Genomic DNA, 13,180 nt, shown 5'->3' with positions numbered 1-13,180 from the left:
TCATCAAAGTAGTCCATGTGACATCAGTGGCTCAATCTTAAAATTATCAAGTGACGAGAATACTTTTTGTGCACAAAAAGTAAACAAAAATAACGACTTTATTCCACTATTCATTTCCTTCTCTCTGGGCCTCGAGCTATTTCACGTAGTGTTTTTGCGCAGCGCGTCTGTGTTGTACGTCACACGTAGGCTCACTATTGGCCGACGCTGGTCATGTGTGATGCGTGTGACGTACAACACAGACGCGCTACGCAAAAACACTACGTGAACTCACTCGAGGCCTAGAGAGAAGGAAATGAATAGTGGAATAAAGTCGTTATTTTTGTTTACTTTTTGCACACAAAAAGTATTCTCGTCGCTTGATAAACTTAAGATTGAGCCACTGATGTCACATGGACTACTTTGATGATGTCTGTACTGCCTTTCTGGACATGAACAGTATGCCGTCCATTGACTTTCAATGGAGGAACAGAAAGCTCTCGGAGTAAATCTAAAATATCTTAAACTGTGTTCCGAAGATGAACGGAGGTCTTACGGGCTTGGAACGACATTTGGGTGAGTCATTAATGACATAATTTTCATTTTTGGGTGAACTAACCCTTAAAAATTAACAATACATGAGGAATAGTTATCAATTATTCTCTTATCATTCCAAAACCTTTTGTTGATTTTTTTCTTTATTCTGGACAGATTGGAAATAAAAATTAATGGTTGGTGAGAAGATTGTATTGAATAATAATTCAAATGTCAGTCTGTTTGTCATTTAATAGGTTTTAGGAGATCTGGAATTATGCACAATATTTATGACAATTTCTTAGTGGTTTAATTTTTTGCTTGTTAATTTTTTTGTCCCAATTCACATTCACCCTTATGGCAGCATGAACATTCTGCAAAACATCTCATTTTGTGATGATGAAAGCAAGAATATCATACAGGTGTGGAATGACATGAGGGTGAGTAAATGATGACAGCATTTTCATTTTTCCATTAAAATATGGTGGTCAAAAGTATTATAGGGACTTTTTGACCAGTATAAAGTGTCTTGGAAAGTTTCATGCTGGTTTCATTGGTTTATCAACGGTAAACAGCATAATCAACTTGTGCCAGTAACAGTAAAAAAATGCCTATCTGAAACCAGACCATACTGACATTTAAGCTGGTCTGAACTGGTCTAAGCAGGTTTTTTCAGCAAATCTAAATGAAACTGTTTTCATGTCACATTCTTGACAGATACTGCTTCAGCCTTTCAAGATTTAAAGACTGAAAACAAGTCTTACTTGTGGAAACAAAGGAACAACCAGATGTTTTTATTTATAGCTTTTAACAGTGTTTTATTCTGTTTTACAACTATGTATCAGAAATCCAAACAAAGCTTATGATATCACAGAAAAGTTCTTTATTCTGTTTTTCTATCAAGTACATCAGTTGACAGGATGCTATTCCGCTTTTCACAGTTGCTGAGGGTGTAATCATAAGCAAAACTATAAACAATACGCTGCTTTTTTTCTCTGTAATAGGCACCATGCCCTGGTGTGAAACCCAAAAACAACAACAACAAAAATCCCACCTTAATCTCAACAGGCTAAGAACACAAACGCTGCATTTGATTCGAATAATGGAGTTATGTGCTTGAATGAAAATTGTTTACAAACCGCAAAAGAGATTATTTGTGGATTATTAAATTCGGCTAATTCTTCAGTTGAATGTGATGTGATGGAAAAGTGTTATTAAAATGCTTTGACAGAACCAATGTTACGGTAAATGGATACGCACTGATGCAGGTTCGGCAAAGTTGACAGCGTCTCATCAGCCATTCATAAGAGTTAAAATGCGCTCTGATTCGGAACGGTACGCATAGGAACGCACGTGTCACCGCATATGAATCTATACCTTATTAAAGAGGCAAAATCAAAATCAGTATCATATCAAAATCTATGGAGACAAACTTGGATTGTATATTGACCTGTACAGGTCTTATGTTGTAGGTTTGGACCAACCTACACACCTAAACTGATATTTGGACACATGCTAGTTGAACTCGAGCTCAAACAAGCTTCCAATCCAAAAACACATTAGTTGAGTTTCAAGTCACCATTTACAGTACAAACTGTACCGTAGCTCTGTTTCAAAACCTAGCAAGTTGTGTTGCGGCAGACTTCTAAAGTAGCATCATAACCATCATGTGACCATTAAGCAGCTCAAATATACAAAAATATAGGTGCCAGCACTCTCTTACGGTACTTTAATATTTAAAAAAAAACACAGACAAAAATAAGGTGATATTATCCATTTGTATTTATGCTAAACAATTGTTAGTCTTACTTTTGATTATCAAAAAAATACATATATTCCAAAAAAAATAGTCTAAATTGCACCAAGCTCAGTGAAAAGAATCTAAGATGGTGGAAGAAAGCGCACTCGAAAAAAAAATGGGTTTCAAATTCATTTTAATGAGCTCTTTAGTCTTTTAGTAAATTTATAGAAATGTATATCAATTTACTTGAGATAGATTAGTCTGCCTTATAGCACTGGTAGATTTTCCCCCATTTATTTTAATAATAAAGAAATAAAAATATGAAACAAATGACAAGTCTTAATGTCTTATGCAGTGTTGCTTTTCAGGTAAATTAATTTTTAGACAATTTACTGGGAAATGAGACAAAAAAAAATGCTGCTTATGTAGGAAGCTCACTCTGTTTTGGAATAGAGAATGTGTGTACTGTCAGCACAGTATAGGTCTAGATTAATAAAATAAAACACAAAATGCACAAAACTGTGAGTGCAACTTCTTTCCCAGCAGGCCTCATGCTCATGGTTTCCTAACACGCTTTCTCTCCCTGCTGAGTGACAGCAGACTTCAAATACCTCAGGGTACCAAACATCATCTGGCATAATAATCAACAATTATAGACAGACCAAAAAAAAAAAAACCCACAAACAAACAATTTGTACTGTGGCATTGCCATGTCTTTGGACATGTATAATGCTAATAACATTTTTTAAACATGGCACATGATATCAGCCAAACACACCTATCTGTTGCTACAAAATAAGAGGCTAAAAAGCATTTGCTGTGGCTGCTGTTCCTCACTGCTGATGCTGTCTCTGCATGGTACAGTGGCTGTTGAATGTTGGATTTACCTGCCCACAGGCGAGCCCCATTCCCCTCTCCCCCATTCCATGAGGACATGATAGATTCAGCTCCAGGGCATCGGCGCCAGACTCCTGTGAGATGGATGCAGAAGCCTCCAATTATTGAAGTATAAATTCAATTCATTTCCAGCTTTGAATCACAATCAGGCTGTGAATGTTCATATGCAAACCTGTTATATGCTACATAAAATTAATTGCACACAAGTCTACAATATTTTAGCACCTGACTGAAGAAATCATGCAAATTCGCTAACCCAACAAACACGGCCCCAAAATTTGAATTCAGTGAGCTCTGGTGTACTTTACTGAAACTGTGCCGCATTACTCCATAACTGTGACCCAGACTGGTAAATAGGCCCACATCATCTGGATATATGTCAGTTATGTCGATTTTCTACATAATTTGATCATCATTAGATGAATTATCGCAGTCATGATCAACAGAAACAGACACACGCACAAATTTTTCCAATGGTTGGTGAGTAAGAAACAGGTCTTTGCATTGAAATAGGAGAAATTTAAATGGATAGTTCACCACACTTTTTTTTTTTTTTAAAGAGTTGGAGTTGTTTTGGGCCCCATAGACTTTCACTGTATGGACACAAAGAGTTACCTTCTGTGTAAGTCAAGGTTTGTAACGACATGAGAGTCAGTAAATAATGAGAGAATTTTGGGTGAGCCATCCTTCAAGTTACATGGTTCTTTAGAAAATGATTAAAGGTTGTCTAAGCGATCCCGGGAGACGTTTCTTCTTGTTGACATTCGAATTATTGTCAAACAAAACGGAGGCTGGCTAGACCCTCCCTCCTCCTCATCCCGTCTCCTCCCTCCTCCCCTCCCTTCCGACATAAAGGAAAGTCAAAATAGTCACTACAAAGTTAAGTTTTACTGATACTTCATTCAATGTGTAATGTCGCCAAGTTAGATAAATGCTTTTATATATTGCAGAACAGAATGCAGAAAAAGAGAAAAATTATCTTAAAATCGTTTTGCCACCTGAGGTTATAAATAGCTCCCATACAAGGACGCAATGATAGCAAGATAACGTTTAGCTTCGCGTTTCCCAGTGAGCATAAACAACGGCGGCGTTGTAAACCAATTTAGTCAAAGTTGTCAATAGCCTATAAATGAACATTCAAATTCACGACAAACCGTGGGTGAAAACAACCCTTAACTTACACAAATTGTCGCCCTACTGTGAATTTGCTTGATCATTTACAATAGAGATTGATCGCTGCTAGAAACATACATGTTGTATTCACCAAAGTTAACGCTGACTGCATAAATCTAGCTAATTACATCCTTGTGTTGGTTTGGCGAACATGAACGTCAGTTTAGAAAGAAAAGTGGATTTACCTGTTCTGCAAAAACAGAGCAACTGAATGTCGGATAGTAGCTGCTAGCTAATCCCTTCTGCCGGCGGAGGTCTCGCCACATTTCAAAGGTTTTTCCGATGTAAATTCGGGACTTCGCGCGTTCCTTATCCTTGTCCCTCTTGCAAGTTGTTCTGTTCATCGGAACGTCGTCTATTTGGTCGTGTGTCGGCCATAATTCAAACTTCCCTCTTCATCTCTCTCCTCCACACACCCACCTCATGTGCACGCGCACTAACCCCGCAAACGCGCAAACCCCACCCTTCAACACTTCTTGTCGGTTATTGGCTGGAGCTCTGTTTGTTATGTTTCGGGGTGCGGGTGAGCACAGTTTGTTTTTGTTGCCGTTTGTGGAGCCTGTGGTGTCTACAGAGACCGCGTTTTTTTACAGTGTGTTCAGGGGACAGGCAGCTAGCGGATAGTGAGGAGATGTTTGCTGTATGTGACAAAAAATGTTTTGGCCTGACATCGCTTAGACAACCTTTAACCGGCCCTGATGTATCCACTGTATGAGGGCTTTGTGTGTTCAGGGACGACATACCAGTCTGTAGAAACTCTAATGAAACATCAAGAACCAACTCACAAATCCCACAGAGCAAAGGTTCTCCAATGCACTCTATGGTTAAGCAAAGAACGCTTTTCTTTCAAATAACCTTTATATTTAAGTGTACAGAGCATAACTAATCACATATACAGTCTTTCTGCAATGTACTTTCAAATAATCTTTCCATGCAATCTAAGTCTATTCACCATGCAACAGCAAAGCCAAACGCAAAAGACACAGACGCACAAGCTAATAAAGAATATGACTAAAAAACAAACAATTTTATTGTTTATCAGACTCAAGCAGATGCAAACAATGAGCGAAGCAAATCAACGTTGACTGAGACATTGGCTCTAAAATAGATGAGAGTGGTGATAAGTGTTCCACACGGATGCACGAGAGACGAGTGAGCGAGCGGGCGGGCGGGCGGGCGGCACGCAGACCGGGGTGGGGTGCGTAGCCGTAGCCGAGCCGAGTTTGACAGGCAATTACAGATCCACGGGGGCTTTAAACCACATCACATGGGGGATTTAAACAATTACAAAAAGCTCTACAAACCTGCCACAGTGACTCCATCTGTAGATTTATGATTTTCCGCAGACTGACAGCCATTAAAGGGGGAAAAGAATAAGCATTTTAGCCTTACAAAGTGCAGAGGACCATGAGGTGGGGTGATGCTATTTATCACTGTCAGCCGGGGGAACGGGACAAACCTGCCGCCCTTACAGAATTAGGCCCTGGATTTCATGGTCAATTAGGACCAAATGCAGGTACAAAATGGACACAATGTGCCATGATCCCAAAGCCAATTATCAATAATGTTTAATTTCACCCAGTTTCTTTTAAGCCCTTTATAGAGAGAGGAATGGAAGGAGGAGGTGGTGGATGAGGGGGCAGGCTTTCCTTTTTGCCCTCCCGTCCAACAAAAGGGGTGACACGCACACAGTGAATTAAGTGCTATCATCTCTCATCACGGTAAGCTGCTTTCAGAGAGAGAGGCCAGCAAGACGACTGTTTGATATTGCAGGCTTAGCACTGAGAGAGAATGGTTTAAAATAGACTTAAAATAAGCCAAAGGAAGCAGAAAAAAAAATGCTAAGCACCGAGATCTCTCCTTTCTAGCTGTATGAGTTACGATGTACAAGTGTCTGTCCATGGAGAAATAAAGCCTTTGCATTCAATGCTACATGGTTGCCAGGGTATTCAAAAGAGTCCACAGGCAAGTCTCTTTATTCAGGTCTCTAGATTCAATGTAAGGGAGGAGCATTTGGAAGATTTCATTCAGAACCTGTTGCATTTTCTCCCTTATATTGGATAGTTATATTGCACTGCAATTGCCAAGACAAGACAACTAGATGGTCCAATTTCAAGTAAGTTTTGGACCCAATTTACCAAAGTACCACCCAATATTCCCAAAATGAGGCATTTAAAAGAGTTTCCCTTTTAGATGCCAAATTTATGGGAGGAGGGTATTTAAATGAATCAAGAAAGGTGATTTACTAAGGTTTTCACTAGTCAGTTTACTGGTATTTGCGCCATTATTTAACACCCCCTAAAAAAGCATGTGTTAAACCAGACACTATATGCGCTGATTTTTGCACTGTTGGCCATTGTGGAAATGATCCGGCTGTGTCTGTGTTCTTTAATTTGGACATCGTCAGTAGATCGCGCAGAAATCTGTCCATTTTAGTGGAATTCAAAAAGTTTAAGATAGATGTGAAAAAGTAATGTGGCCGTATTGTCAATTTCTTTCTGTTAAGCGTCTTTATTTCTAATTATCAGTTTGAGCAGATATCAAGGGTGCACCTGGAAATCAATATTGCCTGAAGAGCGCATATAGTGTCTGGTTTAACTCATGCTTTTTTAGGAGGTGTTAAATAATGGCGCAAATACCAGTAAACTGACTAGTGCATACCTTAGTAAATCACCTTGCTTGATTCAATTAAATACCCTCCTCCCATAAATTTTGCATCTAAAAGGGAAACTCTTACAAATGCATATGCAATAATGTCAGTAGCAAAAATAACTCTCCATGCCTTTTCTGCGCTAATTCACTGCGTGCCTTTAGTAAATCCTGACAGTATTTTTTTAACGCCAAAAAGGGTTTGAGCTGGTGCAAGCTGTTAGTAAATCTGGCCATAAGTGTTATCTCAGAACATCAAAATTTCATTTTATCAACTGATATCATCAGTCACAGTACTTTTTTGAAAGCATTTTAAGGGCATGCTCTACAAAAGAGAAGATCTGGATCAAACCTGACGCTGTCTTTGACAAGGATTATCAACTCTAAAGCTGATAAGGACAACATTACCCATCGCTGTCATACTCCTTGGATCAGCACGTCTAGTTTGATCTCAGGGGGTATTAGAGAGGAGAAGTGGAAGAGGAGCAGAGTGTCTGGTGAAAAAATATGCACTAAAAAGGTGAGAGGAATGGCAGCTAAAGAGAAATGGTTATTATACTGTAGATGTCCAGTCTAGTCTCCCTTAATTCACTCATTACCAAGCTAAGCAAATAGACATAACATGTTTATTTGTAGCCAATTGCCAAATTGGTTGAATTTGTTTCCTAGTCTTCCATAGGATGTCATCATAGAATGACACCATGCTAAAAGTGTTATAAGTTACTTTTTGCATAAGTATAACATGCATAACATGTCCCTTATCTCTAACAGATATCACTGAAAAAGGTGTCCTGAAAAACATCTCTCTCTGTGACACTCCTAGGCTCAGTCAAGAGACACAGTGGTGGAAGCTAAATTGCTTATAGCACCTTTAAGTTTCAGAAACAGGGATGTACACCATTCAGAACTGAATTGGGAATGCCTTTCCAATTCCAATTCACTTACTGAAATTATACTGATTTTGAATTGAGATAACAAACAGGGTACAGGATTGAATGCAAGGAAGTGGAATTCTACAAACTTCGAACGTTGGCTTGAAAAAGCTTCCTTCAAAAGCTTTCCGGAAAAAAATAAAAATGGGTGACATTTGAGGGTTTATAGACCTTACAATAAGAAATAAAGACAGACAGACAGACAGACAGACAGACAGACAGACAGACAGACAGACAGACAGACAGACAGACAGACAGACAGACAGACAGACAGACAGACAGATAGATAGATAGATAGATAGATAGATAGATAGATAGATAGATAGATAGATAGATAGATAGATAGATAGATAGATAGATAGATAGATAGATAGATAGATAGAGATGGACATATGCAATATTTTGCCAGGTCTTCTTGTCACAACAGGCTGTTATTAGTTTAAATTCATGCGTTCACAGATTCTTTAGCTATGCCACTCATGAACAACAGCACATTGCGCACTTATTATTGGGCCTGCTTTTAGCCATTTATCTGCAATCCACTGTTCCTTTTTCTTCTGCCAACTTTCAATTGGATAAAATAGGAACAGCTCACTGAGAGACTTTGACATTTATGAATTATAGCCTCAGGCACATCGTTATGATGTAATATTTCTCTCAAAGGCAGCGATTTTATGGAGGGGAAAGTAGCTGAGGAGAGGTGGCGGCTGCAAGTAGAATGGTTTACTTGAGACTGACACTTCTGTGAGGCGGAAAGATAGAGAGAGAGTCTGGATGAGACAGAGAGAGAGGGAGAGAGATGGGTGTGCAAGGGAGGGAAAGAAAGCACAAAAAAAAAACTTTTAAGTAGTATCCTTAGGCGAGGAACAGTGTTAAGTGTTCCCTTAGATTTCAAAGTGGGAATGAATGGTTGATTCTCTTTGAAAACTGAGTTGCCATGGCAACTGAGCCTTTATTTCATATTTGCTGGCACAGGTAGCTAAACAGCAGACGAGAGAAAGACGAGGCATTCAGTCCACAGAGGAGTTCGCCGTCCACTAAAACCCACGGCGGCAGACGTGGTCCAAAGACAAACGGTCTTTCACCACTTCACCTCGATCATCTGTATCTTCCGCTCATCCTTTTCTCGTTTCATCTCTGACAACAGATCAATGCTTTCACTTTCATCCAGTATAGGTAAAAGAGCAAGACCTTCAAATCAGCCCTGTGCTCATTTTTTTGTTGTTTTTTTCCAAGCTTAAAGTGTGAAGTGGGGTGTGACATGGCAGCCGTACCCTGAAGCGATGTTCTCACCATGCTTTACATCATCTGCTTGCCTTATGAATACACAATATGCAAAATGTACCTGGGCTCCAGTGACGGGGGATGTCAGGCGAATACATAATGACAGTAATATGGAGGGGGGTGGAGAGACAGAAAATACCAGATGTCCATCTTTGCCGTTAGTAAAAGAGGGTTTTGGGTGGGTTTGACAGGCCGGTTTAATGAGGTGAGAGAGAAGATAGGACGACGCGTCGATGTAATCGATAGCAGAATTAACACATTGACACGCGGACTGTTTACTTTCAGCCATTTTCTCTGCACAATTAAGCGCCTGAGATCTGCAAGTCAACTATGATTAATCCCGGGGTCACTCCACTGTCTCCCTCCATTTCCACTTAAAGTATCAAGGCCTGTGTTTATATCTCCCCGTGTGTGTGTATACTGTAAGTGGTGTGTAGAAATATCTGAGTGTGTCATGTCTGCAGAAAATGTGTGTGTGGGTGTGTATCGTCAGTATTGCGCAAAATTCAGAACTGAAGAAGTGGCTCCTTTCCAGTTTATGAGGAAGTTGAATTAAAATGACAGGAAAAGGAATTTACAGAACTGCAATTCAGACTAATTTAATTCAAGCTAATTTAACTCAAGCAAATCATTCTGGGAAATGAAGTGTTCTTCAGGTCGACAAATGTTATGATGAAACCTAAAACCATCGATTAGGCCTATAAACTTCAAGGTGATGTCAAGCCAATATTATAGTCTTTGATGATAATTTTCTTGTAAAATTTACAGTTATATAAATTGCTTCTAATTACAGTTACAGTTTACACTTTCTTACATTAAAATTTGAATTGAAATTCCACATTGTGTTTGATACCTCAACTCAAATTCACTTCAAAATTGGGACCTGAACTGGAATTGAATAGGCATTCTCAAATCAATTCAGAATGGTGAACAATCTTTTATATGGTATAATGGCCTTGATATTTTTGGGGTTGATGAATTTTGCCATTTTTGAGCTGATGTTGTTTGAGATTAATGTCAATTGAGGCCCAATTGTTTTGGAGTTGACAGTATTTCAAGGTTGATTATGTTTTGGGGTTGATGGCATTGATAACTTTTGAGGATGATGCCGCTTTGAGGTTGAGGGCATTTGCAGTTAATAGTAGGTTCAGAGTTGATGTCAACTGAGATAGATACCTTCTTGAAGCTGAGGCCTGTTGAGTTTATGGAGTTTGGAGTAGATGCCAATTGAAATTTATGTCTATTTGGGGTTGATGGTGCTTGGGCTCGATGGCGTTTTGTTGGAGTTTATGGCAATTGAGGTTGATGCTTTTGAGGAGTTGAGGCTGTTTTCAGGTAGAGGCTGATGTTGTTTATACTGTAGCTTATAACATTTTGGGGTTGATGTCTTTTTAGAGTTGTGTACAGTTGATGGCATCTTGGGGTCGATGTTGTTTTGGGGTTGAAGCCCATTCAAGCTGATGCCTTTTTAGGGTTGAGGCCATCTGCAGCGGATAACATTTTGTGATTGATGTCTTTTTGGGGTTGAAGCCATCTGCAGTTGATAGCATTTTTGGATTGATGGTGTTTCGAGGTTGATGTCAGTTAAGGTGGATAGCATCTTGGATTTGAGGCTGTTTATAGTTGATAGTAATTAGGAGTTGATGCCAATTGAGGAAGATGCCTTTTTAAAGTTTAAACTGTTTGCAGTTGATAGCGTTTCAGGTTTGATGATGTTTTAAGGTTGATATTGTTTGGATGGCGATTGCAGTCAGGGGGTTGTGGCCATCTGCAGTTAAAAGTATTTTGGGGTTGATCCTCTTTAGTTTGACTCCAACATCCTGGGATCTGGACAACTCCATTCTCACAGATGGACTGGCCTGATGATGTCTGGTCTGGGAAGCCTTCTCAATTTCTGCCTTCCATCCTTCCTTCCCCCTCTCCATCTCTCTTCCCATTTCATCCAACCATCAGCAGCTCACTCCTTGGCATCCTCTGTCTCATCCCTCTCAGCTTCTTGGCAACATCAGATTAGTTGCTTCCGATGAGCATTTCCCGTAAATGTAGCTTACTTTAGATCCAGGATTAGCTGCCAGCGATTCAATAAAGGGCTCTTTTTTTTTGGATAACAGTAAATGTTGGTTTTGCAGTTTGGTACAGGACAGTATGTGATGGCGTGGGTACACATGCAGTGTTATCAAAAGAGCCAAATTATCCCTAAGGGAAGAGGTTATTATTTCACAACTGTGTGTGTTCACAAATTAGCATAACAAAGACTCACCTCTGCCATTTTGGCAAGCTCGGTCCAATCAGCTTTGTTGTAGCTGCACATTATGCTGGATATGACAATCTATGGGGGAGAGAACATAGATAGAGAATGAGAGAGAGATTTTAGCATGGACAGAATTCAAGAACAGGTTTTCTTTGTCTCACCTTGTGGCCTTAAACAGAGGCCTGTTTCATTGTGTACAAAAGGTTTCCCCATCAAGGTCCCATTTTGTCACATTATAAAATGGATCTGAAGGCCATTATCTTGTCTTTAAAAAGCAGCTGCCGCCTTCTTCTCAACCCTCAAAGTCATAAAATCAATATTTATAATTCACAAGACCAGGACAAATCCACTGTCGCGCTGCCATTATTAAAACAGTCTCAAGCCCCAGAGCAGGGTGTTAGATAAGAGCATTTGCTGGATTAGCCTGTGCCGCTTGTTGTTTCTTTTCCTTCGGACACACAATAAGCCAGTCATAAAACAGGTTACGAAAGGTCTGCTTCTCAAAAACAACTCCTGGTTTTCAGTAATCACGAACATAAAAAGCTTTTGAAACTGGACTGAGCGTACCATAGTTTCAATTCTCCAGAGATGGACTTTCAGCCTACACTTGCTAGTGGAAAGAGTAGCTACCAGGTTAACATTTCAGCACACCGTGTCCCTCATCTTGATTTTTCTCCAGGAAAAATCTAACAGTGTTAACCGCATATGTGGCCACACACCATTATGTGGCTAATGGCTGCAGAGATGTGGACCCAGCAAAAAAAAAAAAAAAAAAAAATCGCAATGAAGACCAGTCTATCATGTGTTACTTGGTCCAACAATGCGATTACATCTAAACTGTTGTCTCATCAGAAGTCCATGACTTACACTCGCCGCTGATGAGGTGGAGGTGGGCGGCACAGGGGATGGACAAGATTGGTGCTAACAACAGGAGAACAGGAGTCCGGGGAGACTCAGAGAAAACTGATTTCATGGGAGGATATTAAACTTGGAGGCTGTGCTGTCCCCCTGGGACAAATTTCCGCTAGATATAAATCTCTCGGGCATTACACTTTCCCAAAAGCAGCAGGCAGTTAGGCGCTAAGCTTAGCCCACCTACACGAGAGCAGAAAATATTGCCAAGTTTTAGGGGGCAAATAAAGTTAAGCACTCTGACATTTACCGCCGAGATTTACAGTACAACACTGACATATAAGTGATATTTGATACACCCTGAAATAGTGTTTGATAATATTACCATAAACCTCGGGCCATCAGAGAGCAACAGCGGGGTTCCTAAAGAAGACGAAGAGATCAACGCTGCAGGCTTCATTTCGGGTATTATACGCAACGCGAGTATTCTGTTTTGATTTGGGCTTGACCTTTGCCTGCTTTAACGTCACGTTATTGCAGAACGACCCTTGAGAAGCTGGAGAGGGATCTAGTTTTAAGTTTATTAAAACCAATCCAGCCTGAGCCCCCCTGCTGGAACGTCACATTAACCGGTGCTGAGGCTGCGGGGTTTGAGGAAGATCAGGGATTACCTGGTTATAAGCTCAATAACCTCGCTCCGGGCGAGTGCCTACGAACCCACCTTACACTCTAACAATGTGTCTCCATGGAGATGAGTCACCTGGAGGCCATATGGGAACATGTGGAGCGATGATTCCCGCCGATTCTCTAACGCAGTGCTATGACCATTTCCTAATAATGGGAAAAAATGAAAGTGCTGATAACGGCAAACCACAGGTTTTCCAGTTC

General features: G+C 40.1%; 1 protein-coding gene across 2 annotated transcripts in view; it reads right to left on the bottom strand.

The window, feature by feature from the left end:
• dpyda (dihydropyrimidine dehydrogenase a) overlaps positions 1 to 13,180 on the bottom strand; it is a 168,626-nt gene that overhangs the window by 53,937 nt on the left and 101,509 nt on the right. For both annotated transcript variants that reach the window (XM_081352581.1, XM_081352582.1), the window contains 2 exons: positions 11,450 to 11,518; positions 3,142 to 3,225 (listed from right to left, as the gene is read on the bottom strand). In XM_081352581.1, coding sequence (XP_081208707.1) covers positions 3,142 to 3,225; positions 11,450 to 11,518 — 153 coding nt within the window. The remainder of the gene's footprint in view (positions 1 to 3,141; positions 3,226 to 11,449; positions 11,519 to 13,180) is intronic.

This window comes from Scardinius erythrophthalmus, assembly GCF_964197995.2.
Source record: "Scardinius erythrophthalmus genome assembly, chromosome: 22".
Lineage (NCBI taxonomy): Eukaryota > Metazoa > Chordata > Actinopteri > Cypriniformes > Leuciscidae > Scardinius > Scardinius erythrophthalmus.
This window is presented reverse-complemented; position numbering and strand designations above follow the sequence as displayed.